The 27930-nt window shown below is 48.2% G+C and overlaps 1 protein-coding gene across 12 annotated transcripts in view; it reads right to left on the bottom strand.

Annotated features, from left to right (window-relative positions):
* VRK3 (VRK serine/threonine kinase 3) overlaps nt 1-27930 on the bottom strand; it is a 37193-nt gene that overhangs the window by 7814 nt on the left and 1449 nt on the right. For 7 of the 12 annotated variants that reach the window (XM_049108873.1, XM_049108851.1, XM_049108865.1 and 4 more), the window contains exons 3-12: nt 23417-23556; nt 18615-18752; nt 17456-17686; nt 11558-11619; nt 9986-10052; nt 8505-8589; nt 8156-8261; nt 6564-6656; nt 4958-5090; nt 3661-3781 (exon numbers count right to left, since the gene is read on the bottom strand). In XM_049108873.1, the coding sequence (XP_048964830.1) occupies nt 3661-3781; nt 4958-5090; nt 6564-6656; nt 8156-8261; nt 8505-8589; nt 9986-10052; nt 11558-11619; nt 17456-17686; nt 18615-18752; nt 23417-23555 (1175 nt within the window). In that variant the 5' untranslated portion in view covers nt 23556. The remainder of the gene's footprint in view (nt 1-3660; nt 3782-4957; nt 5091-6563; nt 6657-8155; nt 8262-8504; nt 8590-9985; nt 10053-11557; nt 11620-17455; nt 17687-18614; nt 18753-23416; nt 23557-27930) is intronic. The other 5 variants (XM_049108862.1, XM_049108869.1, XM_049108871.1 and 2 more) reach the window with 3 other exon arrangements.

The raw sequence follows: 27930 nt of genomic DNA, 5'->3' as shown, positions 1-27930 counted from the left end.
GAAATGAACTGTTCCTCGCACTTAAATCATCTATATTAAGATTATTACTAAGACTTATCATATTTACTCTGCACTAATTTGGTAAGTACTTCGGGAAGCACATCCTCTCATTGATGATCTCTCTCCTGCGAAGCGGAAGGTGGCAGAGTTGTGAAAAGGAGGACAAGGCTGTTCTTAGGAGTGAGAGGAAGTAGTGGAAGCAGGATTCGACCTAGTGGAGCCTCAGTGGAGCCTCGATGGGTGATTTCGCTGATGACAAGTGGTGCCCTCAGTGGATTCACATCTGGGTCTCCAGCATTTCCTAGCACAAGGGCTGGCACATAAATGGCCTCAGGGAACAGGTTCTGAACGGATGAGTAGTTCATGGATGTGCTATCCTATCTGCCTAGAAACATTGCCTCCCCTTGCCTGCCTGGGGAGGTCCTCTGCTCTGTACAGACTGGGTCAGGCATCTCTTGGATGAAGGCACCCAGTGGCTTGAGGCCAGGTAACCTGCCTCCCCTCCACTCCCACGATGTTTCTGGGGCTGCCTCCGCTTTCAAGAGCAGCACCTACTTCTGCCCAGGTGTCTCCTCCCAGCCCAGGAACTGCTTGAGGCTGGGGCCATGTCTGCGTGACCTGTGTGTTCACACTGAAGCCCGGGCCTGTGAATGAAGGCTCATGCATGCTTTCCTTATTTTGTGAGCGCTCACTGTGAAATTTGACTGAAGGTGGCACCGTGGAGTCTCTACCTGCTGCCCACTGTCACTTGTGCCCTGTTAAGGGCAGAATCCCATGGGTCAGCAGCCCCAGGCTGGAGACATTTCCTAGCCCCCCCGCTGCAGCCTGGGGTAGCTATGTGACCAAGAGATGCATGTCATCCCCAGTCCTGCCCTTCAGAAGCAACGAGAGATGGGGCCAGCAGAGCTAGCACCATAGGAGGATATATGCATGTTGGAGGGGCCAAGGCACTGTTCCTGAGCGGTAAGTAAACATCTACCTCATTTGATCTACTGTGTTTGGGGATCTCCTCATAAGAGCAGCTCAGGTTTGTCCATAACCCAACAGAAGAGCATAAAGGAGCTGTTTGTAGGCTTTGGTCACACACAATGCTTTAGCAATTGGGCCATATGCTCCTATTGCCGGTGTTAACAATTCAGCGACTCATTTTCACCTTGCTTCATTTCAAAAATGGAAAGCTACTGGAAAAACTACAAAGTGCAAAAATCAATTCTGAGAAAATAGGGCAATGGGCTCATGTTCTGGCGGGTTCTGAGGCTGGCTTCTGAGGCAGAGGTTGCCTGTGGAAGCCTGGGAGCCAAGCGCCCCTCTCCTTGTGTCTCTCCCTCCTTCTGCAGAGACATCAAGGGCGTATCAGCGCCAAAGTGAGACATCCTCCTTGCCTCACTGCCCTTCTGGAAGGCAATTGTCATCTATCACCATTGCCATGAAACCTGGCCTAGCCATTAAATCTAAAGGAGCAGTGCATGCCTGCACCATGACAGTCACCCTGGGGGACACCTGAGTCTCCAACTCAACGGTCCCAACTAGTCTGGCCTGTGACATGCTCTGAAGAGACATTCACTCTGTCTCTTCACTGTCTGTCACCTCCACTAGGAGATGAGTTCCCAGAGGGTAGGGATGTTAGGCTCAGTTATTTCTGTCTCTCCAGGGACGAGAACAGAGTGTGGTTCATAGAAAGTATTCAACAAGTATCTGTTGAGTGAAGGAAGCCTGCATCCAAGTGCCACCAGTCCGTTTGTGATAAGCCTCTCACCTGGCTTTGAGATGAAAGAGCCTTCCCTGGAGTCGAATGGTCTGGCTGTGAGTCTAAGCACCTCTACTTAGTAGCTGTGTGACTTGGCCTGTTTCCCTGGGTTTTCTGTGCCTCAATCATAAGAGCATTTACCTCAGAGTTGTTCTGAGGATGACACAGGAAGCACTGGGTGCAGTACTTGGCACAGATGAGTGCATGATAAATGCTGGCCTCAAATAGGTCATTATGAGCAGGCCAGTGTGCCTGGGACAGATCTCTCCCTCTGAGCACCACAAGCAGGTCACCTGGGGAGGGGATAACTGAGCAGATACCTGAAGAAGGATGAGATTCATGGCATGGTACCATTTATGCCAATCAAATACACACCCAGCTGCAATATCACATATTTTCTATGGATCCAGATACATCCAAACAAATTCAGGAGCAGGATTTGGAGGCAGTGACCTTAGCAATGAAGTGAAAGATACAAAGTACAGCACTGGGTGAAAGGAAGCAGGAAACAGAATGAAAGTTAGAGCTCAGTACCATTTATGCAAATTAAATACACTCATCAGAGATTGTCCAAGGTCACAGATGTGTCTACATAAGCTCATTGAAAAGCAGTAGTTGGAAGCAGTAAACTTGATGCACGTGCAACGATGCAGTTAAAGTTGATGAACATGGTGCTGAGTGAAACAGCACCAGAAACAGTTAAGATTTAGAGCAGAATACAATTTATGTAGGTCAGACGCACACAGTGCCACCACCACCGCACAAGTTCAGGATACAGATACACTTAAGCAAACATTATCAGTAGAATACAGATTGAGTTCATGGTTGAGAAAAAATGGTGGTGGTGGGGTATAAAAGGGAAAGAACAGAACAAGAGAGAGAGAGAGAGAGACCTACCCAACATGAGCTAGTGACACAGCATAGAGAACTGAGCAGCATGAGGGACTTGATGCCATTCCCTGGAGTTTCCCCTTTTCCTACCAGGCACACTTTCCCTGGATAATCCCATTCTCTCCCAGGGCTTCTGCTGACAACTCCTGAGAGAGCAATTGAGGTCTGAGTCTCTTTAGACGTCATTCCTGCACTTCAGACATGGATGGCCAACCACCTCCTAGATGGACCCTCCTGGATGACTCCTGGGAAACTCTCACCCCTGCCCCCAGGCTACACCAGATCTTGAATCCCAACTTCTGGGCTTGCAGGGCTTTGGAGGGGGTGGTGGTGGTGGTGGTGGTGGTGTCCTGCTGTCTCCCGCCCTTGGTGCTGAAGAGCAAAGTGCCTCTGGGCACTTCCTTCCCAGCCCCGCTGCTCGCTGTCCTTGGTACTGAATGTCTCTTTGCATTCAGCTATTCTTCTGCTGTGCTTGGTGCTGAATATCTAAACAAGAACTAGCAGGATCTGGTGGTTTTACAAGCAGAAGGCAGGAAAGGAAGTGTGGACACTGGTGGCTGGTGTTGCCACATGCTAAAGCAGGGCCCAGGCCTAACTGCTCACACTGGCCACTTGTCTGTGAAGGAATGAATCATGGTGTCCTGTGCATGGTGAGTATTTTCTACAGGTCAGGCTCTGTGCTGAGTGCTGTGTACCTTATTCCCCCAAACCTTCCATAGACCTTAAGGTAGGTGCTAATAAGATCTCATCCCATGGAGAACACTGAGGCCTGTGGAAGTTAGACTTCCCTCCCAACACACTGCAGTGGCAGGGTTGGAGCCTGACCCCAGGCAGTGTGACTCCAGAGCCCATGAGCTTGTTTGCTGGAATGGATACTAGAGGACATGCCCGAGAACTGCAAAGGCTTTGGCTCTGCTGGACACTGCCTCCCCCTCCTTTTTGTTTCCTGCTGGGTTCTGAGCTTCTGCCCCACCTACGAGGGTGCCGGGCCAGTGCTGGGTTTTGCTGACCCCAAGACTCACTTCTCTTTCAGCTTCATGATATCTTCGATGTTGGGAAGGCAGTTTGTCCATGGCAGGATCCCGTAGAGCCACTTCAGCAAACAGTAGCCCAGGGTCTGGAGGTCACTGCGGCGGGAGGGCCCTGGTGAGGGAGGGCAGGTGGTGGCAGCTCAGTCTGAATGCTCCACTCACTGACACATCCACCCTCTTCCTTTCTCTCTCTGACCTAATGCACTCATGCACTCAACCATCCAAGCACACAGGCACTCACCTGTTTATTCACTTTTCATTTGCCTGCTCTTATGTTCTCGAGTGTCTCAATTACTCTTGTTCACTCTCTCAGCCATGCCCACATCCCTGTTTTCACTAGTTTACTCCCTCATCTACTTGTCTTTCATTCATGCACTCATTCATTGAGTTCTCAGAGCTCTGTGCACCAGGCCCCATTCCACATTCTTAAATCCCAAACAAGAGTTTGGTTGGGTCCTTGTCCTTGACAGTCTCATGGAGACAGAGTATGGTGTGGGATTACCTGAGCAACAGGGGTGGCAGAGCAGGGCATGAAGGAGCCCAGATAGAAAAAGGTAATGAAGACTGTGGGATTTTATTTTTTTATGCTTCCTGAATGACATGATTTAGACAACAATTCGTATATGCATTCAACTTCTCAGTCAGCACTGAGAGTTGACTGTACCAGAACTTCCACCACTTGATGCTGGAGGCACAGGTGCCAGGCCACCCCTTCCCTGTGGGAGCTCAGTCTGGTGGGAGGACATGGGTAGGTATGTGGATGGCCATGCTATCAAAGGATTTGGGAAGGAGAGGCTGAGATCTCAAGGAATCTTCTCCTCAAAGTACTCTCTTCTTACTCTGTACACTTTCTTTGGATAATCTCATTCCTCTCCCAGAGCTTCAGCTGACAAGTCCTGAGATACTGCTGATATGTGGTTCTCTGTCCAGACTTATTCCTGTGCTCCAGACATGGATAGCTAGTTGTCTCCTTGACAGCCTCTCCTGAATGACTCTCTGGAGTCACTGGGCAACTCTCAAGTTCCAAGTCTAAACCAGATCTTGGATCTGAACCCCTGGACATGTGGAACCTCCTTGTGTCCAGCCGCTTGCTGAATGGTCCTTGGTGCTGAATGGCTGCCCTACAACTCCCTAATGCAGGCTATTCATGGTTCTGAATCCCTATTATAACTCCCTTAGTGTGATTCCTGTGTCTGGCCACTTTCTGTCTGTGGCTACAAAAACCTAGCGCTGCCCTTGTGTGAGAAGCGTGTCTCCTTGGCCCCGAATCCCTTCTCTGGACTCTTACCGCATCCCTTGTGCAGGTCAAGGCTAATGAACTCGAGATCCCCCTCATGTGGGCTCCTGCTGCCTTCCACATATGCCACATGTTTGCCTCTGGGGGCATAGCGGAAGGTGAAGCCATAGCCGGCCAGCATCACCTGTGTGGACATGTGGAGAAGCCATACAGTTTGGAGCTTAGGACCCAGAGATTTCAATCATGGGCGCAATTTGAAGTAACTGAATGCCAAACAGTACAGAAGGCTGTGAAGTACAAAGAACCCAAACCAACCACCCCCAGCCCACAACCCACCACTCAGAAGTAACCACAAATAATCGTTTCTTATGCCTTGTTTCAAATAGTTTTCTTTGAATAACTGGTAAACACACATGGATGCAGAAGGGGCTCTAAGTTTTTCACAAAGGGATCACACTATACCTCTTCCTGGGTACCTAGTTTTTTGCACTGTAAAGTTTATTTATTTTTATTTTTATTTTTTTAATTATTTTTTTTTAGTTTATTTATTTTTAAAGTAATCTCTCCACACTCAACGTGTGGCTTGAACTCAACCCCAAAGATCAAGAGTTGCACGCTCTTCTGCCTGAGCCAGCCAGGGGCCCCTGCACTTTTTTTGTTTGTTTGTTTTTTAAAGATTTTATTTATTTATTTGAGAGAGAGACAGAGAGAGTGATGGAGAGAATGAGCCCAGAAGGAGAGGGTGAAGTCGATTCTCCACTGAGCAGGGAGCCCAACTCGGGGCTCAATCCCAGGACCCTGGGATTATGACATGAGTGGAAGGCAGTAGTTTTACTTACTGAGCCACTCAAGTGCCCCAAGGGCCCCTGCACTTTAATAGTGGTTCCAGGCATTAAAATTTGGAGCCAGATAGACTGGTTCAGCCCTGTCTGAAGCCAATGAAGTTCTGCATTTTTCCACTCAATGGGCCAATAATTTGCAACACCCCCTTAAACATTTTTTTAAAAGCCATGTTAAATTGGGTTTCTCCTATTTGCAACTGAAAAAGTAATTAGAATTACTTCAAAACGCTATTTAATCAGTATCCTACCAGTAGTTTAAGGTTTTCCCATTTGAGTATTACAATCAATGCTGTCAGAAGCATTTTGTACATACATCTTTCCACATTCCTGTGAATATATGGATAGGACACATTCCTAAAAGAGGAACTGGTGGATCAAAAAAATATATATATATACATTTAAAATTTTGACTGCTATATCCAAATTACCTTCCAGAAAGGTTGGCCAATTCACACTTCCAACAGCATATAAAGAATTTCTGTTTCCTTACATCCTTATCAGCAACAGATACCATTCTTTTTAAGTTTTTCCCATCCCTAAAACAGGAAGTTTTAATTTTCATTTCTATGATTACTGTATTAGTTAGGGAGACTGAGCATCTTTTAACATATTTAACTGACCTGTGGATTTCTTTTTCTATGAACTGCTTTTCCCATCCTTTGTCCATTTTTCTACTAAGTTGCTTATCTCTTCTTATTTATTCAAAGGAGCCCTTTATATATGATGGACAGTGATTCTTTACCTGAAGTAAGCTTTGTGAAATACATGTAGATTTTGAGGTGGATGAGATCCTGAGCCCAGAGAGCCCCTATTACCTGGCTCAGATCCTCTGGATTCACAAAGATGTTCTCAGCTGTCACATTTCCATGGACATATTCATTCTCATGGAGGAACTCCAGGGCATCCAGCTGGGGGAGAAAGCAGCATCTCCATGAGTAGCATAATGAATACAAAGAGACTCTGAGGCAAAGCCTGGTGAAGGAACCTCCAGTTAGGCCTGAGGTCAGGAGGCACTACTTGTGATTGAAGATTGCTCATCTCCTCAGGCCTGTCCTCTCATGCCAACCTCACCTGGCCTCCTTATCACCCCCTCCAGCCCATCCCCATGTGGCCCACAGGGTCTATCTGTATCCAGAGCTGACCCTGCCCCTCTTTTGCTCCCAATCCTCCCATAGCTCCTTACTGCCCTCAGGACAGAGTTCCAGATCCTCAGCTTGGTGTTCTGTGCAATCTGGTCACTACTGACCTTTCCAACCCAATACGACCTAACCCTTTCCGTCACGCATGTCCCACAGCAGACGTCCTTAGCACAGAAGCTTTGGGGATAAACCTAATAGGTCGCTGACCGGCCACTTCCATCTCTACAGCAATTTCAATTGGGTCCTTGTATCCTCCATCATAGTAGAGGGACACTTCACACTTCTATTCAGGAAACTTTTTTTTTAAAGATTATTTATTTATTTATTCATGGGAGACACACACACACAAAGAGAAAGAGAGAGAGAGAGAGAGAGAGAGACAGAGACAGAGACACAGGCCGAGGGAGAAGCAGGCTCCATGCAGGGAGCCTGACGTGGGACTTGATCCTGGGTCTCCAGGATCAGGCCCTGGGCTGAAGGCGGCGCTAAACCACGGAGCCACCAGGGCTGCCCTTCAGGAAACTTTCATAGCTTGTGAAACTGTTAAATTTAGTATCACCCTCTCCCACTAGATGTAAAAACCATGTCTGTGTTACTCCCAGCACCGGGGACAGTGTCTGATACCCAGCAGCAATTTGATAAATATTTAATGAAGGGATGAATGAGTGAGAGAATAAATCAATGAACAAATGCCTCAGGCCCCCTCTCCTATACAAGTCTTAGCTTACACTGTATCCTTGGCCTGGAATATTTTCCCCATGTATCTCTACTCCCATCCCACCCAGCATCCTGCTATTTCTTTTTTTCTTCTTTTAAAATATTTTATTTATTTATTCATGAGAGACACATAGAGGCAGAGACATAGGCAGAGGGAGGAGAAGCAGGCTTCATGCAGGGAGCCCGATGAGGGACTCGATCACTGGATTCCAGGATCATGCCCCGAGCCAAAGGCAGATGCTTAACCGCTGAGCTACCCAGGCATCCCAACACCCTGCTATTTCTCACTCATAGTTTAGAAACAAACTCCACCAGAAAGCCCGATGGAGGCCCTCATTTTGAGGCTGGGGCCCCTTCCCCCAACTCCCACATGCAAATACTTGTCACTTTGGTTCTAATGGCCTTGTGTTCACCTGTTCCGGTCAAATGCCAGCCCCCAGTGTCCAGCAGAGGGAGGCAGGGGCTGAATGTGTCAATGAACAAGCCAATTGAGAATCTGGGACTCAGTGTGCCATTCCCTGGACGGGAGCCAGCAACTTTTGGGTACATACCAGCCGGCAGGCCATCTGGAACACACACCTCACTGACATAACATGCTTTGGGCTGTCATCCAGGGCCGACTGAAGGCTCCTCCCCAGGATGGGAAACACCAGGAACCTGGAAGATAGAAGTGTCCCAGGAGGTGGGAGAGATGACCGGGGAGGAGGCAGGATACAGGCCAGCACGGATGGACTCTGGCTGGGGGGCTACAAGGTCCTGGCCCTGAGCGAGATCAAGGGTTCTTGATCATTAGGGGATCTGCCTGGCTCAAAGCTGGGGAGAGGGAAGCAAGTGAATGGCCATGTGACAGGGAGAGAAAGAAAGAGACCAGCCAGGTGGCTGGCAAGTGAATGAAATCACCTGTATTTGTCCTGGTGAACGCCAAAACCAACACAGGTGGGGATGGCCAGGAGGGGGACTGAGTTCAGCTTCTTCCACTTGTTCACTGTGGGAGGCAGGGAAGTGAGAGGTTAGAGCCAAGCTGGTCCTGGGGCCCATAGCCCATTCTCAGAGCAGAAGCAGAGTGTGCCTGAGCCCAGGTCAGACCCTTAGTCTCCCAGATGGAGACACCACTTCTGTAGGCAGGTGACAGCAGGGTGGTGACAGAGCACTCCTCATTGACCTCTGCCTGTAATCTTTATCTGCAGGTGACGGGGGGTGAACAAGGCTGAAAGCATATACAAATCTGGAGCGGAAGGGATAAGAACAGAGGGACCTCTGAATTCACATGTATAACTAGTAAGATCAGGAAATGTCTCAACTGGGCATGGTATCACTAGAGGTCTGTGCCCTCTTCCTGGGTCTCAGTTGGATGGAACAGATCCAGTGGCATGCTCATAAAAGTTTAATGGCCATCTGTCCAGGGGAAAATAGCCCTGATTGGTAGGGTTTGCCAATTTTTGTGGTAACAATACTTCCCACCATAGTCCATTTCAGGCCACTGATCCTATATCACAGAGTGTGGAGCTGGAAGAGATGCCAGCGCATCATCATATAGTATTTTCACCAAACATACAATGGATGTAAGCAAGGATGAGGTCTGTGTTCCAGATGGCCTGCCGGCTGGTATGTATCTAAACAAACAATTAGGAAGTGATGAGTTTGGGGTGTGTGGGGGGCTCAGTCAGTTTGGTGTCTGCCTTTGGCTCAGGGCATGGCCCCCAGGTCCTTGGATCAAGCCCTGAGTCAGGCTCCCTGTTCAGTGGGGAGCCTGCTTCTCCCTCTTCTCCCTGCTGTCTCTTGCTCTTTCTCTCTCAAATAAATAAAATCTTTTAAAAATGTTAAAAAAGGAAGTGATGTTTTGAGTACTTAAATATTCATTATTTTTCTTAATCTACTTGATTATAAGTTGATGGAATTAATTTTATTTTTATTTTTTTAAAGATTTATTTATTTATTTATTCATGAGAGACACACACAGAGAGAGGCAGAGACATAGGCAGAGGGAGAAGCAGGCTCCATGAAGGGAGCCTGACACGGGACTCGATCCTGGAACTCGATCCCGGGACTCCAGGATCACGCCCTGGCCCGAAGGCAGGTGCTAAACCATTGAGCCACCCAGGGATCCCCGATGGAATTAATCTTAAATAATGACTGTTTAGCAACTGCCTTGCAGTCCTTCTGAAAATTTAACACTTGGCTCTCCAGAGCTGGTACATATAACCAGCCTCCACCCCTGTTGTCTGTCCTCTGAGGCCTGAGGCCCAACGGGTGACAGGGCACATACCTCTGGGCCTGTGATATCATGCCCATATTTCTCACACCTTCAGAGGCAAGCTAGTTGTTCTGGCCAAGCTAGTATCCCTAACTCTCTTCCCTTTGCCCATTTCCCTGCAAAATACCTTGCAAAGGCTTGGCGGCCCGCTGGAAGAAGTTCTGCTCATTGAACAGGCGCCCATCCTTGGCATCCTAGTCGGGAACGGCAGGGGGAGAAGGCTGTCACAGTGGAAGCTCTTTGGCAAGGGCTTCCAGGACATCACTGGCCATGCATCACCCCGGGTTAGTGCCAGCAACCACCACCATGACCCCCACATCATAACCAAATCCCCTAGGGTGCTTCATGTGACCACATGATCTCCCACTACCCAGATTCCTCTTCCTTTATGAGAGGATTCACAAATTTCCCTAGACATGTGGCCTTCAGCTAAAAACTACATTTCCCAGCCTCTCTTGTGGCGAGGAATGACCCTATCGCCAATTTCTGGCCCACAGATGTAAGCAGAAGAGATGTGAGCAACTTCCAGATTATGCCCTCAAAGGGCTGGGCAGGCTCTCCCTTTCCTCTTCTGTTCCAGGTGGCTGGAATGTAGAAGACATGGTAGGAGCTGGGGCAGCCACCTCAGCCCCTGAAATGGAGTTTATATACGACTAGTACAGCGCTTCTTAAGAGCACTGGGCTAAAGAGCTAGGTTTGAATCTCAGCTCTGCCATTCATTCCTTCTTCCTATAAAGCACCTATTATGTGCTGAGCATTCTACCGGCACTGGCGATACAGCAGTAAACAAAGCCACTTGCATGCTGGGTGTCTCTGGGCAAGTGATCAAGTCCCCATTTTCTCATATGTTAAATGGGAGAACAGAGTAACTATCTCACAGGCTTGCTTGTGAGACTCCTAGCCCAGCACGGGCATGGAGCAGGCTCTCAACAAGCAGGTGCTATTACTCATCTGTGAGCCTGGCTCTGGAGCCCACTTGCATGGCCTCTGTCTAGAGCTAGGGAAGGGCACTGGGACTGGCTGCCCTGTTTTCTAGGGGTGAGCAAATGTGAATAAATGAAGAGAAGAAAATAAAAGTCATCCATCAGTTCGGCTCTTAGGGATAATGATGATGAGGCTACTAACCAGGACAATATCCTTTCATTGGGCTCTTCCTCTGTGCTGAAGAACACGACTCATCCGCCTTGGTTGCTCTCACTTTCTTGGTTTGTTTTTCCCTTTTGGGCCCCCCTCGAGTGCATGTTTCCTGCATGCTAGGGTTGTGTGTGATTTCACAGGGACCCCCCTTCTGATTGCTTGTCTGATGGACCCCAATACCCAGCACAGTGATATACAGTGGGTGCTCAATAAACACAGGACACAGACAGGTAGTGGGCAAGGGGGCCACACACTATGGCTATTAGTGGTTCCCTCACACAGATGAGGAAACTCTGCCCCAGGGGGGAAGGCACTTGCCCGGACTGCACAACCAGACAGCACCAGAACCAGGATTCAGGGCAGACCTCACTGCAGCTTCCCAGGCCCCCTCTGATAAAGAAGCTGAGGCTGGAGAGAGATGTGCCCCGCCCAAGGGCATGGACCCCCTTGCAGGCCCAGGCCGAGCTCTCCTGCCTACGCCAGTCCTCACAGGGACTTGGAGGTCAGTGGTGCCCAAGCCCCGGGCCCTCCCCCTCTTGGCACTGTCCCAAGGGACACTCACGAGTTTAAGCGAGAATCTCTGTTTCTGACTTGACTTGCAGGCGACGGTGGAGATAGACTCAGCTGTGAGTGGACAAAATGAGCAAGGTTATAATCTACAGGGAAGGTGAGAGTCACAGGCCTCAAAATCCCAGCACTTCTGCTTCTCTGGCAGGGTCAGAGAATACTCGACCTCAGGGCTTTCAGAATTCCTTCCTTCCTATTTCCGAATAGGTTTTTTCTTATTAATATTCAGCTACATAAAAAGGGTTATTAACAAGAATGCCTGACTTCTCTCCTTGAGAAGGCTTGCTTGCAAGGGTGGTCTGTGACTGGTGTCTGGGAACCTGGATTTGCGGAGGGTGCCAGCATTCTCTAGGAGTAAGAGAGGCCCCCAGTGCCCAAACTCTTATGCTGAACAGCTGCTTTCCTTCTGGGTGTCTAGAATGTTGGTATGTTCCAGGCAGAGTGTGCCTATGTCATCAGCTCCCAGGAGAAACCCTAGCTGCTGAGTCTTTCAGAAATGGCCTTGGTAGATGACATTTCACACCTGTTGTCATTTCTTGTACATCCTGCATCTCCCTGTGACTCCACGGGGAGAGGACTCTTGGAAGTTTATGTTCCCCTGGACTTTCTGTGTCTTTCCCTCCTTTGCCTGTGCTGTGTCCTTCTGCTGTAGCGAGTCATGGCATGAGAACAAGTACACGCTGAGGCCTGTAGGTCTTTCTTGTGAATAACTGAGCCTGGTGGAATGGTCCTGAGGACCCCCAACACATCAGCTATTTGCATTCGTCTACATGTTTGGGTGACCACCGTGTGATGGATGCAGATCCCCCCTGTGATAAAGGACTTGCCACCGGGGGAGCGCTGTCACAGGTAGCCTTCAGCCCCTCAGGGATCCCCTCAGCTGCAATTCTGGGGCAGCCCATATCCATTGGTGATCAAGGAGGATATAAAGGCCCAGCTGTGTTGGCCTGACACAACCATGCTGGAAGACCACTTCCACCCCAGAGCCCCCATGGGGCCAGCTGAGGCTATTGCGGGGCTGCACCCACCACTTGCTTCCTTCCTCCCCTCTACCTTGTAAACACCTGCATGTTTGTCCCTTTCTGCTCAGTTACAAACTTCATGCTAAAGTCACCTGGGTGGCTCAGTCAGTTAAGTGTCTGTCTTCAGCTCAGGTCATGATCCCAGGGTCCTCGGATTGAGTCCCAGATCAGGCACCCCATTCAGCAGGGAGTCTGATACCCCTTCTCCCTCTTTTTTTTTTTAAGATTTTATTTATTTATTCATGGGAGACACACAGAGAGAGGCAGAGACATAGGCAGAGGGAGAAGCAGGCTCCTCACAGGGAGCCCGATGCGGGACTTGATCCCAGGACCCTGGGATCATGACCTGAGCCGAAGGCAGATGCCCAACCACTGAGCTACCCAGGTGCCCCTCTGCCCCTTTCCCTGCTCATGCTCTCTCACTTTCTTTCTCTCATTCACACTTTATCTCAAATAAATAAAAAAGATCTTAAAAAAACAAATAAACAACCTGGTGCTAAGTGTGGGCTTTACACACATGGCTTTTCCTTTAATGCTCATGACAGCCCTGGGAAGGTCTACTGCAATGTTATTATTACTGCTGTTGCTGTTAGCACCACCTGCCCAAGGAGATGAGAGCAAAGGTTCAGACAGGCCAAGGGATACAGGAGGGAGAATCCACTGGGCCACCAACTCTCTGTGTGACTTTGCATGAGGTGCTAGACCTCTCTGGGTCTCTGCTCCCACACCTGTGAGACAGCAGTGATGAAGTCCGCCCCTGGGACTGGACACAAGGGTTCAGATGGGCCAGCAGGAATGATCATCGTAGTAGCTCAGCAGGCATTATAGCTAGAACTAGTTTCTTCCTGCATACACATCACTCAATAAACCCACCCAGCCCCAGGGCCGAGCACAAAGCCGGGCTCACTGGGAGTGCTCAACATGTGAGAGGTCTTAAAATATCATAATTGACACAAGGGCCCACAGCCAGTAAGTGGCAGAGCTGCCTTTGCCTTGCTTATCCAGAGCCCATGAACTGAAACACTGTAGTCCATCCCCTTGGCTCGGCTCTCTCAGTCCTCCCTCCTTTTTCTCCTTTTTCCTACCCCTTAACATCCAGGTTGGTATTGTCTAAGAAGCTGAGGGACAGGGAGGTGAGCCATCCTTGTGCTCAAGAAGCTCTAGCTGGAGCAGGGTAGGAATCCAGGGTTAACAGATTCAGGACCAAGGGTGACCTGAGCCAAGCCTAAGAGAGGGAAATGTGTGAAAGGCTCAGACCTCAGGGGACAGAGGGGTCCTCTGTCCAGCTGTGAGAAGGGGGTTTGGAGAGATCATCAACAAGTGTCTAGAGCTGACTGTGGCACCTCTCACACATACAAACACTACCCAGCTCACAGGGTTCCCACAAGGGCGGATGACAGGTATATTCCTGCCGCTCAGAACCAGGCAGGAACAGCTGGCAATTTTATTTTTTTAAATTTTATTTATTTATTCATGAGAGACACACACAGAGGCAGAGACAGGCATAGAGAGAAGCAGGTTCCATGCAGGGAGCCCGATGTGGGACTCGATCCTGGATCTCCAGGATCATGCCCCGGGCTGAAGGCAGACACTCAACCACTGAGCCACTCAGGTGTCCCACAGCTGGCAATTTAAACATGATCTCCCGTACTACTCTGCAGATTATGAAGGGCTTTTCTCTTCCACTCCTCCTTTTGGCCCTCCTGCGAATAGCCTGGGGAGCCAGCTGGGGAATTCCCATCACAGAGAGGAGCCAACAGAGGCCCAGAAAGGGGAATGGGGTTGGTCAATGGCTCCTGCAGAGCCCAGCTACCAACCTCAGCTCCAGACTCTGGTATCCAGGAGACACCTGTCTGATGCAGACCTCTACATGGAGAGTCCCTACATGCTCCAAATGCAGACAAGGGTGTAGCAGCCAAGCAGGTGGAAGCCCGCAAACTGCCAGAAGACGGGTGATGCTGAATCCAGAGCAAAGACGCTGCTCTGGGATCCATCATAACCAGAATGGTGACAGGAAGCACTTATACTGTGCTGGCTACTTTCCCATGCTTTCTTCTACCTATGTAATTTTCCCCACAACAACCCTGTGAGGTCGGTAGTATTACTGTCCCATTCTGCAGATGAGGAAAATGAGGTACAAGGTCACAACATCGCTTGAACAGGTCAGATAACTAGCTGTCAGCAGAGGCAGGAAGATAGCCCATGAGGTCTGGCTGCACTCTCCCACCTCTCCAGGTTGGGGAGAGTTTGCTGGGGACCCAGGCACCCCATGGCCCCTTCTCACTGCCAGCAATGCCAGGGTCCTGATGTTTCCCACTCCCGTTCCTGGGTTTCTAGCCTCTACGCCTTTGCCTATGCCCCACCTTAGCTTCGCATGCCCATCTCTACCCCAACCTCTTTGTTGTGGGCCTGGTTTGAAAGGTGCCTAATAAAATCGTAGCGCTGGGGTACCTGGGTGGCTCAGTCAGTTGAGCATCTGACTCTTGGTTTCAGCTCAGGTTGAGGTCTCAGGGTCATGGGGTTGAGCCCTGCTTCAGGCTCCACGCTCAGCAGGGAGTCTGCTTGAAATTCCCTTTCTCCCTCTTCATCTGCCCTTCCCCAGCTTGTGCTCTCTCTCTCTCAAATAAACTAATAAATCTTAAAAAAAAAAAAAATAATAGCACTTCCGCCTGACAGTTACCAACTGATGGAGTCTCTCCCTAGCTGGAGGCATGTTTGGGATGCCCTGACTCAGTGGTTCTTAATCACAACCAGTGGGCATCTGGCAGTGTCTGGAGGTAGTTTTGGTTGTCATGATGAGGGGAGGAGGTGCGACTAGCATACTAAAGCTATTTAGTAGCTTTTCTAGTGGCATCTACTGGTTCTCCCAAATTGTTCCCAGGAGACAGGGAGGATGACGTTGTAACTTGGGAACTGACAAGGAAGAGTGCCCACTTATAGCACTGTAGGACTAAGGGATAAGATGAGCCGACTGGTGGTGTGAATTTAGGACAGGGTACAGAGTGGCTAAGACCATCAGCGGCTATTAAAAAAAAAAAGATTGCAATTCTGGCTGCTGTTGTTTCACTGTGATTGTTTTTAACTACAGGACATAAAACCCCACCACTTCTTGACTGAGGCAAACTGGCCAAGGAGAAAGGTGACATGCCTGTGGGTAATGCTGCTCCGCATTCCACGGCCCTCACCAGTCCTGCTGCCACCTCTCTTACAGTGGTCCCGCTGACACTTCCAAATCAGAGGCTTCCGATCAAACTCCAGATTTCTGGCTCTTCCTGAATACTTGGAAGACCTCTGGAGCCAGATCTCTGGCTAGTTATTAACAACTCTGGGATTCGTTTTCCTCATCGAGTACAATGTGGACATCCACCACGAGTTAGGAAGTACAAAGCAAATACATGGCCACATGGAAACACAGATGTTCACAGCAGCACTAGTCATCATGGCCCAAAGTGGAAACAATCCACACCCCCACTTATTGGTAAATGGAGAAGCCAAACATGATACACATACACCCGGGAGTATTACTCTGCCACAAGAAGTCCTGACACATGCTCTGATGTGGATGGACCTTGTAAACATCATGTGGAGGGAAAGAGAGACACAAAATCTGAAACGTCCACGATAGAGAAATCTAGAGAGACAGCAGATTAGTGGTTGCCCAGGGCTGGGAAGAGGGGGATGCAGAGTGAGTGCTTTCACACATGGCTTCCTTTAGGGGTGATGGGAATGTTCTGGAATGAGATACAGGTGAGAGCTGCACCATGAATGGACTATAGCCCATTGAACCACAACTTTATTATTATTATTATTTTTTGTTAGAACCGCAACTTTAAAATCATCAATTTCATATGTTGTAAATTTTATATCAATTATTTTTTTAAAGATTTGTTTATTTATTTATTTATGATAGAGAGAGAGAGAGAGAGAAAGTCAGAGACACAGGAGGAGGGAGAAGCAGGCTCCATGCCGGAAGCCTGACGTGGGACTCGATCCCGGGACTCCAGGATCGTGCCCTGGGCCAAAGGCAGGCGCCAAACCGCTGAGCCACCCAGGGATCCCCAATTTTATCTCAATTAAAAAAAAAAAAAGACAAAGCTTCCTACAAAGTGCTTAGAACACAGAGTGGCCTTGAATAAGCACTCGATAAACATCAGGTTCGTTAATACTAACACTTCCACCCCAGTTCTTTTTTTTCTTCATTGTAACAGGTGTCTGACTCCATTCTTTAAAGCTTGATGATGCCAGCTTCTAAGCTGGATCCTGCCTCTGGTCCCACACCTGGGCAGGCTGGTGAGCAAGCGTGGGGGCTCCCTTCTTTGCTGTCGGTGGGAGATGCAAATCATGGGAGCCCTCGCCTTATCCCTTAACCAAATAAAAACCCACACCAGGTGCCTTTCCTTCCTCTCCTCAATAAGGTTCAGGCCTGCTCCCCCCAGAGACCTCAATTAAGTGAGCAATTAGTTGTTCATAGCCTCCCTCTCCACTCTCAACATTCAAATCAAATTTTTTGGGGGAAAGGGATTCCACGCTACCTCTGCAAGATAGATAGAACCTTCATCTTCATCCTTATCATTCAGCCACACCAGGCGTGCACATGACAAAGGCGGAGATGGAGTGCCTCTTTACACAGGGCGCCTGCTTTCCAGCTGGCCACAATCCCCACCATTCCCGATGGCTCACACTCAGGCTCCTGCACACATTTGTTCTACCTGCCCAGCTCCCATGGGTAGGGGTAGCTTGGCAGTCCCAATTCTAAGAGAAAGCTGTCTCGAGGCATGTCTGCACCGGGGAGGTGGCTTCCACTTCCATTCTCAGAATCCTCCCCCTGACCTGGCTTGAAGACACCCCCGCCCAGCCCAGCGGCTGCCCACCTGTGGATGGCGTACCTTCATAAAGAATGCCCTGGTTGTCCCTGGTCTGGAAGGATGCCAGGATCCATTGCCTCCCACTCTTGTCCGTCACTACCGTCCTCGTGGGTAAAGCCTCAAGCGAGGCAGTCACCTGGCTCCGCTTCAGTGTTTGAGGGCTTTGCCTGGTCATCTGTGGGCTTCGCTTGGTTGTCTGTGGGCTACTTTGGGGGGTTGAGGATATACTCCAGGACCCTGTGGGAGGATGGTCAGAATAGAGGAAAAAAGCAGCATCCGGGAAAGAAAAGTTAGGTGGGTAATAGGACAATGCTCATCATACTGTTAATTTATTCATTTGTTCATTCAACACATGCTTCTTGGAACCTTTCATAAGCAGGTCCTTGTATGTGAAAGCTGGAGATCCAGACATGAGTCAAACCTGGGCCCTTCCCTTGGGAGCCCATAATTTGGTGGGGGAGTCTACCCTGGACACAGCTGGTCAGAACTGAGTCTGAAACAGGGCAGTAAAGAGGAATATGAGAAAGAGACTGATAGTGCCTCAAGAAGTCAAGAGAGGCTTCCTGGAGGAGGGGACATTTGGGTTGGGTCTTTTTGGATGAGCAGAAGTTTATCAAGGGGAAAAAAAGACATTCCCGACATTCAACCCCAAATATCCTGAAATAGGACTGGCCTTGTGCTGAGTACAAGGGAGGTTCAGAAATTTGTCAGACAGAGGCCTTGCCCTTGACAGGCTCCCAGGTTGGCAAGAGAATGGGATGGCATGGTGAGGAGAGAGACATGAACACAGGAAAGGATATTACCTACTCCATTCCTCCCACCCACCATCCACCCAAGGCACAGAATGGCAAGAGGCTGTGGGGCCTGGAGGAAGACAAGGGACTGAGGGAAGACACCAAGGGCTGAGGCTTTAGATCCAAGGGTCTACTGCGAAGGAGATGGGCACATGGTCCTCAAGACTGCCATGCTAACTGGCTGGCACAAGGCCTATGCAGATGAGTCTACCTGGTCCCTGCCTGTGCAGGACTCCCAGTCCAGCAGGTGGGGCAGAAAGGACAAGGGTCCAGGCAGGGTAGGGGGTGCCTGAGCAGGGGAATGAAGCCCCAGACTGTCTGACGCCTGCCTTCTCCCCATCTAGTTGGGCCAGGTTGACCCCAACTCTCACCTGTGGGTCTCACGGTATCTTCAGACCCAGAACTGTCACCATCTGAGAAGAGGGATGATGAGGGGGAGGTGACAGAGCTGGACCATTTCACTTTTTTGGAGGGGGTTTCAGGACTGGTGTTGTTCTGTCTCCTTGAGCCTAGAGGAAGGAAGACCGGATGCAGACTACGGTTACAAAGGCTTTTTCCAGGAATCTCTAAACCAGGAACCCTGAGGGTGGATTAGACCACTCTCTTCCCTCTGATCTCTGGAGCCAAGCCTTGCTTCTCTTGTCATCTAAATATCTAAGCAAACTGTCCCTTCATTTCAGTTATTTTTTTCCCTCCTTGGATCTTGGCCTCTCTTGTGTATCTTCTATCACTTTGTCACTCTGTTCTCTTCTAGGCAATTTCTTCAGACCTACCTTCCAATCCATTAATTCTCTTTTTAGCTTTGTCTGGTCAGCAGTTAAAACATCCAACAAGTTTCTGGTTGTCATGATGGTGTTTGTGTTTATCGTTATAGGTTTGATTTGGTTCCTTTTCTTTTTTTTTATTGGAGTTCAATTTGCCAACATATAGCATAACACCCAATGCTCATCCCATCAAGTGCCCCCCCCCAGTGCCCATCACCCAGTCACCCCCACCCCCCGCCCATCTCCCTTTCCACCACCCCTTATTCGTTTCCCAGAGCTAGGAGTCTCTCATGTTCTGTCTCCCTTTCTGATATTTCCCACTCATTTTTTCTCCTTTCCCCTTTATTCCCTTCCACTATTTTTGATATTCCCCAAATGAATGAGACCATATAATGTTTGTCCTTCTCCGATTGACTTATTTGGTTCCTTTTCAAATTGATTTGGTTCCTTTTCAATTCTAACTAATGTCTGCTTCTTCATTAGATTTTTTTAATTTCTTCTCTTATTTCTTTAAACATATTAAATGTGTTTTGGACATATTCTCATCTGTTAATACTGAGGTCTCTGGTCATTGTGGGTATGAATCTATAGTTTGTTGTTTATCCTGACAGTGGCCTTTTCCTGGTGTCTTTTGATTGATTAGGAGCTCCTGGTCCTGTGGGAATTATCTAAGGCAGAGGGAGAAGGAGAAAGAGAATCTTAAGCAGGCTCCATGCCTAGCACAGAGCACGATACTGGCCTCCATCTCATGACCCTGATACTATGCCCTAAGCTGAAATCAAGAGGCAGAAAGTAAACTTACCAAGCCATCCAGGCACCTGTCTAACATCTGTCTTTAAAGGGTGTTTCCCAAGAGAAGGCTCACCTCTGCTGGGGAGGGGCACCCACACCTCATTGCTTTATACTAACTTTCCTTTTTTTTAAATTTTTATTTATTTATGATAGTCACATCAGAGAGAGAGAGAGAGGCAGAGACACAGGCAGAGGGAGAAGCAGGCAGGCTCCATGCACCGGGAGCCTGACGTGGGATTCAATACCGGGTCTCCAGGATCGCGCCCTGGGCCAAAGGCAGGCGCTAAACCGCTGCGCCACCCAGGGATCCCTATACTAACTTTCCCATGTAGGTTTTTATGGGAGGCTACACAGATCATATAAATTCTGGACCCAAACTGGTAAGGATGTGAGTTCTTGGTTAGGAATTCTCAGAGAGGACATTCTTCCATCTTTCACCCACAATCGAGGCTGAGACAGACAAATAAATGTCTTCAGCAACCTTTTCCGCGGAACATTTTTTTGTTCTGGTTTACCCACTGAAGAGTCCCAAATTTTCAGTTTTCCAATCTCATCTCTTGGACGGCTCAGGCCCTAAGCTTTGTCTCTTATGCTCCACTAAAACCCAGGCTTGGGATGCCCGGGTGGCTCAGCGGTTGAGTGTCTGCCTTTGGCTCAGGCATGATCCTGGGGTCCCAGGATCAAATCCCACATCAGGTTTCCTGCATGCAGCCTGCTTCTCCCTCTGCCTATGTCTCTGCCTCTCTCTCTGTGTATCTCTCATGAATAAATAAATAAAATCTTAAAAAAAAAAAACAGGCTTGAAACCACCAGTGACTGGCAAATAGTCCAGGACCACCATCAACAGGACTCAGAGTGATAGGAACCATTAAGCCCTACTTTTCAAAAAAAGATACTTTTCATATTTTATCCAGCATTTTGTGGTGTGCTGAACCATAAGGGGCTTTTGCCTATCATTTAGTCTGCCATATTACTAAAAGCAGAAATCTTTCAGTTGTCACTAACTTAGCTAATGTGGTTCGTTCCTGGTTGGAATGAATGGCCTCCTGACTGGTTTTCATACCTCTGATCCACTTTCCTCCTCCTTTCTTTCTCTCTCTCTATAGAGTGCATGTGAGCAGGGGGAGGGGCAGAGGGAGAGGGAGATAGAGAATCTTAAGCAGGTTCTACACCCAGAGTAGAGTGGAGCCTGATGTGGGGCTCGATCCCACGACCCTGAGATCATGGTCTGAACTGAAACTAAGAGTTGGGCGTTTAACTGACTGAGCCACCCAGGCACCCCCACTTCTCACTTTCTAGAGAGGTCTTTTTATTATGCAAATCATATTGTATCTCCCACTTGGTAGAAACCCTTCACAGCTCCCCACTACATCAGTGATTCCTGAACTCCTTGCCCATGGTCTACATAGCCCTTGGGTGTCTGCCCCAGGCAAGATGTCTTTCTTTATTTTTCCAACATGTATGGCTCCTCCCATTTCATGGCTTTTCCCTTTATCATGTCCCAATGCCTGAAACTCTTATGACTCCCTCACCTTTACCCCACTCTTCACTTATCATCTTTTATCATCCCTTGGTCTCAGCTTGAATGTTAATCCACTAGGGAGGCCTTCCTTGATCCCAGAAACAAAGTTCCCTCACATGGGTTCCATGGTCTATCTACTTTCCTTCTGTTATCATATGCTTTCCTGGCAATTCTGTATTCAATGTCTGTTTGCCCTACTGGCTTCCAAAAGCTCTGAGAAACCAGAAACCAGGTACGTGTCATGTTAATACCTACCTGGGACAAGCAGCAACTAACTACACAGTAGATGGTACATGTGTATTTGTTGCCTGATGACTGGGTGAGTGAATAAATTAATGGAGTCCTAGGTTGGCAACAGAGAAGGCTATAGTTAAAAATAAGGCTCTGGGGTGCCTGGGTGGCACAGCTGGTTAGTGTCCAACTTTTTTTTTTAATTTTATTTATTTATTCATGAGACACACACACATACACACACACACACACAGAGGCACAGACACAGGCAGAGGGATAAGCAGGCTCCATTCCATGCAGGGAGCCTGACGTGGGACCCGATCCCGGGTCTCCAGGACCACACCCGGGACTGAAGGTGGCGCTAAGCCACTGAGCCACCCATGTTGCCCAGTGTCCAACTTTTGGTTTCAGCTCAGGTCATGATCTTAGGGTCATGAGATTGAGCTCTGCATTGGGCTCCATGATCAGCAGAGTGTGCTTGAGATCCTCTCTCTCTCTCTCTCTCTCTCTCTCTGCCCATCCTGCTTGCTCTCTCTCTTTCTTTCTGAAATAAATAAGTACTAAAAAATAAAACCAACAACCCTCCCCACCCTCAGGCTCTGAACTCAGTTTAAGGTAAATACTTTGGGTATATGTCTGGGATGTAGACCCAATATTGAAGATGAAGAGTCATCTTGAAAACTCATGGCAAGGGGATCCCTGGGTGGCTCAGCGGCTTGGCGCCTGCCTTTGGCCCAGGGCGCAATCCTGGAGTCCTGGGATCAAGTCCCACGTCGGGCTCCCAGCATGGAGCCTGCTTCTCCCTCCTCCTGTGTCTCTGCCTCTCTCTCTCTATGTCTATCATAAATAAATAAATAAATCTTTTTTTTTTTTTTTTTTTAAAGAAAACTCATGGCAATAAGCATGGGTGGGGGGAACCCATCTGCTAAGGATAGCTTATCAGAAAGACAGGAGCAACCTGGGTCATCATGGGTACACCTTTCTTTTTTTTTTTTTTTTTTTTTTGGGTACACCTTTCCTACACTGGACTGTCCCCTGCAGATTTTTTTAGTACAAAAAATAAACTCGTTCATTTTTTTTAAGCTCTTGAGAGAGCATTTTCTATTACTTGCAGACAAATGCAATCTCAAATGATAAAATGAATGTCATGTTGACTTCCTTCTGTGGCCTTCTGACAAGTAAGCTCATTTTGATTTATCAGAGCAGGATCTGTGCTTAGGCTTTCCATTGGCCAGGACCCACTGCTGCTATTTCATTCAGTCAGTCAGTGAGATTTCTCAGCACCCAACTCTGCAAGGTCCTGGGTGCCAAACAAGTTACCAGTGAGAGGTGAGGGAGGGACGGTACAGGATGGTGGTATGGAGGTTGCAGAAGTGGTCTAATGATTAGGCACCAATTTTGAAGGGACAGTGGATAAGATTTGCCAGAGGGTTGAAGTTGTCGGGTTGGAGAGAAAGAGGTCCTAAGGATGGCTACAGTCTGGTCTGAGAAACTGGATTAACATGGCTGCCATTTATACCGTGATGGGAAGCCTATGGAAGGGATGGGTGGGTGGCAGTCACATCAGGAGCTCAGCTCTGGACATGTGGGAATGCGTACGGGACACACAACAGGTGTTGTAGGCAGTCTGATATATACCTATGACTTTGGATTTCATGGGAGGAGTCCAGGCTGGAGACAGAAATGTGTGAGTTGTCAACTTTAAAGCCACGAAGCTGATCAGATACTGAGAAACTGAGTGTAGACAGAGCCTGAGTCAGCTCCGGGATCAGTGCAGGGTCAGACAGGCTGCAAAGACATCTGTCCTCTCTCCCCAAATGCATGCATGCACAAACTCATCATCCCTCAAGGGCTCAGTTCTTACCTCTGAAAGATGACGTAAGAGGTTTGACAAAGGTCTGGGACCCTTCATGTCCCTCTTCAGGCAAAATGTTTCCACAGTAGGGGCAGAATTTGAATGTTGCTTGAATATTTTTGCCACAGTCTGGACAGAAGGAGATCATGCTAGAAAACAAGAGGTGGAGGGAGGGAATGGGAAGCTGAAAGCAAAACTTAATGCATTGCCAGTGAGTAGTTATCTGAGCTCCCTGTGGTGACGAGATTACAAAAGAGAAAAGCCATCACATTGGAATACAATCTTAGGAAGTGGCCACTTCTTTTTTTAATATTTTATTTATTCATTTGACAGAGAGAGAGAGAGGGAGAGAGAGCGCGTGCACGCAAGTGAGCACAGGCAGGGGGAGTGGCAGGCAGAAGGAGAAGCATGCTCCCAGTCAAGCAGGGAACCTGATGTGGGGCTTGATCCCAGGACCTCAGGATCATGACCTGAGCCAAAGGCAGACACCCAACTGAACAAGTCACCCAGGCACCCCGGAAATGGCCACTTCTAAAATGAGCTCCTGCCCACTGCCTCTAGCTTCTAGCCATGCATCTCTCCCTAGAGGCCCAGAGCAGGTAAAAAGCAGAAAAATGGAACATGAAACTACAGGTTTCACAGAAGATATGGGAATGCCTTGAAGCCCACAAAAGTTATGCAGGAGAACTGCTCCAATCACAGAAGCACTCTGGGTCTTCCACTGTATCTGTGATGATCATTTCTTGAAACACATGATAGGGATGGGAGAGATGGTAAATGCTCACCAAATAGCCACATGCTCTCCTACCACTTCCCAGAGGGCCCTGCTACCACTGCTACCACTTCCCAGAGGGCCCTGCAGTTAAATTGTGGACACATGACTAGTTCTGGCCAATGGTGTGTGAGTGGAAGTCACTTCCCAGCTGAGGCAGTTAAGAGCTGGAGGGCCGGGATGCCTGGGTGGCTCTGAGGTTGAGCATCTGCCTTTGGCTCAGGGCATGATCCCCGGATCTGGTCCTCCATCGGGCTCCCCATGGAGAGCCTGCTTTTCTCTCTGCCTCTCTCTGTGTGTCTCCCATGAATAAATAAATAAAAATAATTTAAAAAACAAAAGAGTTGGAGGGCCTCCTCTGTCCACCCCTCCACAGCACGGATGCCTCTGAAGGCCACATACTCCAGGTAGAATAGCCAGATGGAGGAAGGCTGTCTGTTTCACACTGGAATCTCATGATCAGCAAATAAATTTGTATTATATGAAGCCATCAGGACTTTAGGGTTTGTTCTAGCTGTACAGCCCATCTTATCCTGACATACTTAATGAGACAGGAGTTCACTATATTATCCTCTAGGTTTTGTGTGTCTCTGGAATATTCCCTAAGACTTGTAAAAATCAAAACCAAAATCACACATAGAGCCTGTTACAAGTGAGAACATGGCAGGAATATTCATTTGCTTGGATTGCTATCCCTAAACACCACACACTGGGTGGTTTAAATGTAGAAATTTATTTTTTTAGAATTTTGGAGGCTAGAAGTCTGAGACCAAGGCGTAAGAATGGGGCACATGGGTAGTTCAGTCGGTTAAACATCTGACTTTTGGTTTTGGCTCATGACCTCAGGGTCCTGAGATTGAGCCCCTCCTTCTCCCCTCCCCCTTCCTGCTCTGCTGGACATTGAGCCTGCTTAAGATTTTCTGTCTCCCTTTGCCCGTCCATGCTCCCCACCACCTGCACCCTGCACATGCACATGTGCACTCTGTTTTTTAAAAAATGGTGTGTTTGGTTTCTCCTGGGCCCTCTCTCTTTGGCTTGTAGACGGCTGCCTTCTGTGTTCACATGGCCATCCCTCTGGCTGCAATCTAATCTCTTAAAATTTATTATTTATTATTATTTTTTAAAGCTTTATTTATTTGTTCACCAGAGAGAGAGAGAGAGAGAGGCAGAGACACAGGCTGAGGGAGAAACAGGCTCCATGCCGGGAACCCGACGTGGGACTCAATCCCGGGTCTCCAGGATCACACCCTGAGCTGAAGGTGGCACTAAACCGCTGAGCCACCAGGGCTGCCCTTTTAAAATTTATTTATTTGACAGAGAGAGAGAGAGCAAAAGCAGGGGGGGTGGCAGGCAGAGGGGGAAGTAGACTCTCCGCTGAGCAGGAAGCCCAATGTGGGGCTCAATCTCAGGACCCTGGGATCATGACCCGAGCTGAAGGCAGATGCTACACCGACTGAGCCACCAAGGTGCCCCTCCAATCTCTCCAATCTCTTTAATAAGGAACCAGTAATATGGGATTAGGGCCCTGCTGTTTTTTTTTTAAGCTTTTATTTATTTATTCATGAAAGACACACAGAGAGAGGCAGAGACGTAGGCAGAGGGAGAAGCAGGCTTCCTGCAGGGAGCCTGATGTGGGACTTGATCCCAGGACCCTGGGATCACAACCTGAGCCAAAGGCAGATGCTCAACCACTGAGCCATCTAGGTGCCCTGGGTCCCTGTTTCAGTCTGGGTTGCCATAATGGAAAATCACAGACTGAGTAGCTTACAAATAACAGAAACTTATTTCCCACAGTTCTGGAGAGAGCCTTCTGGCTTCCAGACTGGCAATTTCTTCCCCCTCATATGGTGGAAGGGGTTAGGGACCCTGAGATCATGACCTGAGCCGAAGGCAGATGCTCAGTCAACTGAGCCACCCACGTGTCCTAGTAGCTATGTTTTCAATAGCCAAAGAAAACAGGATTATTTCATTTGTCCTTTATTGTAAGGCTTGGTGCACAGTACTGATTATAAGCTGGATATCAATACAAAGTAAGAAGTCAAAGTAAGTTTGTGCTTGTGACTTGTCACCTGGCAACAAAGTTTTATTTTTCTTTATTTTTGACAAATAAAAATGGTATATATGTAAGGCATACCACACAATGTCCTGAAATTAACCTATCTGTCACATCCCATAGTTGCCACTATTTTTGTGTGTGTGATGAGGACACTTCAGATCTACTTTCTTAGCAAATTTCAGGTATTTGATAAATGCTATTTACTAGGTCTCTAGAACTTGTTAATTTTATAACCAAAGTTTGCCAAACCCTGAGATCAAGAGTCGCATGCTCCATCAGCCAGGTGTCTGGAAGGCTTATCCCATGTGACCAATATATTTTCTCCCACAGCCTCTATAACCACTGTTTTACTCTCTGTTACTATGAATTTGACTTTTTTTTTTTTTTTTTTAAGATTCCATATATAAGTGAGATTGCGCCCTAACTATCTTTTTGTGTCTGGCTTAGTCTAATCAAACACTTTTCCTGTACTCACTGTAAAGCTTGGTGTCTGTTGCACCTGCAAATAGTTGAGTCCTTAAAATCAGAGGCTCTGGTCCCAGGCTCCTGAATTGGAATTCCAGATCTGCCACATGCTGGGTATGTTACTTATTCTCTCTGTGTCCTGGTCTGCCCAATGGTAAAACGAGACTTCTAACAGTACTTATCTGATAGAGTGGCTGTTGAGGCCTATATGAATATATTTATAGCAAGTACTGCGTACAGGGCCTGGCCCATAGAAAGCTTTTTATATTAGTGGCTGCTTCTCTTTCCACAAGTTCTTTTTTTTTTTTTTTAATTTTTTTTTTTTTTTTTTTATTTATGATAGGCACACAGTGAGAGAGAGAGAGGCAGAGACACAGGCAGAGGGAGAAGCAGGCTCCATGCACCGGGAGCCCGATGTGGGATTCGATCCCGGGTCTCCAGGATCGCGCCCTGGGCCAAAGGCAGGCGCCAAACCGCTGCGCCACCCAGGGATCCCTCTTTCCACAAGTTCTGAGCCTTGAAGGCCTCCATATTTCTTCTTGCTGCTGACTATGGAACTCTAGTGCTTGCCCTTGAAGACTCCAGGCCATCCAAACAGCTAATGAAAGACATCTCAGTCAGAGGAGACGAGGGTTCCTTTGGTCTGCAGAAGAGAAGAAACCATACTGTGGGAGAAAACTGCCCTTCCTTCATTTCATACAAAGGTGTGTTGTATGACATCAGATGGCAAAGACTGTTGCCAAGTATCCTTTAACCTCTAAGCAGCCTGTAATTCTGATTGGTTGTGTAATTTAATAATTGTCCTAGTAATGACATTTAAATGGACATCTCTAGGGGCACCTAGGTGGCTCAGCCGGTTAAGCATCTGCCTTCAGCTCAGGTCATGATCCTGGGGTCCTGGGCTCCTTGCTCAGCGGAGAGCCTGCTTCTCTCTCTCCTTCTGCTCTGCCCCACTTGTGCGCTCTCTCTTCTGCTCTCTAATAAATAAATAAAAATTTAAGAAAAAGAAATATGAAAATCCATGACAGTTTTAAGTGGCTTTGGAATTTTTCAGGGTGCCACGTGCCCTTAGCTAAAGATGGCCTCTAGGATGGGACAAGTGCCTAACCCAGTGACCCTGCCACACCCATGACTCTGCCACTTCCTCCTGGGAGTAAAGTCTGAAAGCAGCAACACAGAGTAGATAGAACAGGAGCAGACTCTGGGTGGAGGAGAAAAGGTCTTAAGGGA

The sequence above is a fragment of the Canis lupus genome, chromosome 1 (genome assembly GCF_003254725.2).
Source record: "Canis lupus dingo isolate Sandy chromosome 1, ASM325472v2, whole genome shotgun sequence".
Lineage (NCBI taxonomy): Eukaryota > Metazoa > Chordata > Mammalia > Carnivora > Canidae > Canis > Canis lupus.
The sequence above is the reverse complement of the archived record's forward strand: the minus strand, read 5'-3'. Positions and strand labels throughout refer to the sequence as shown.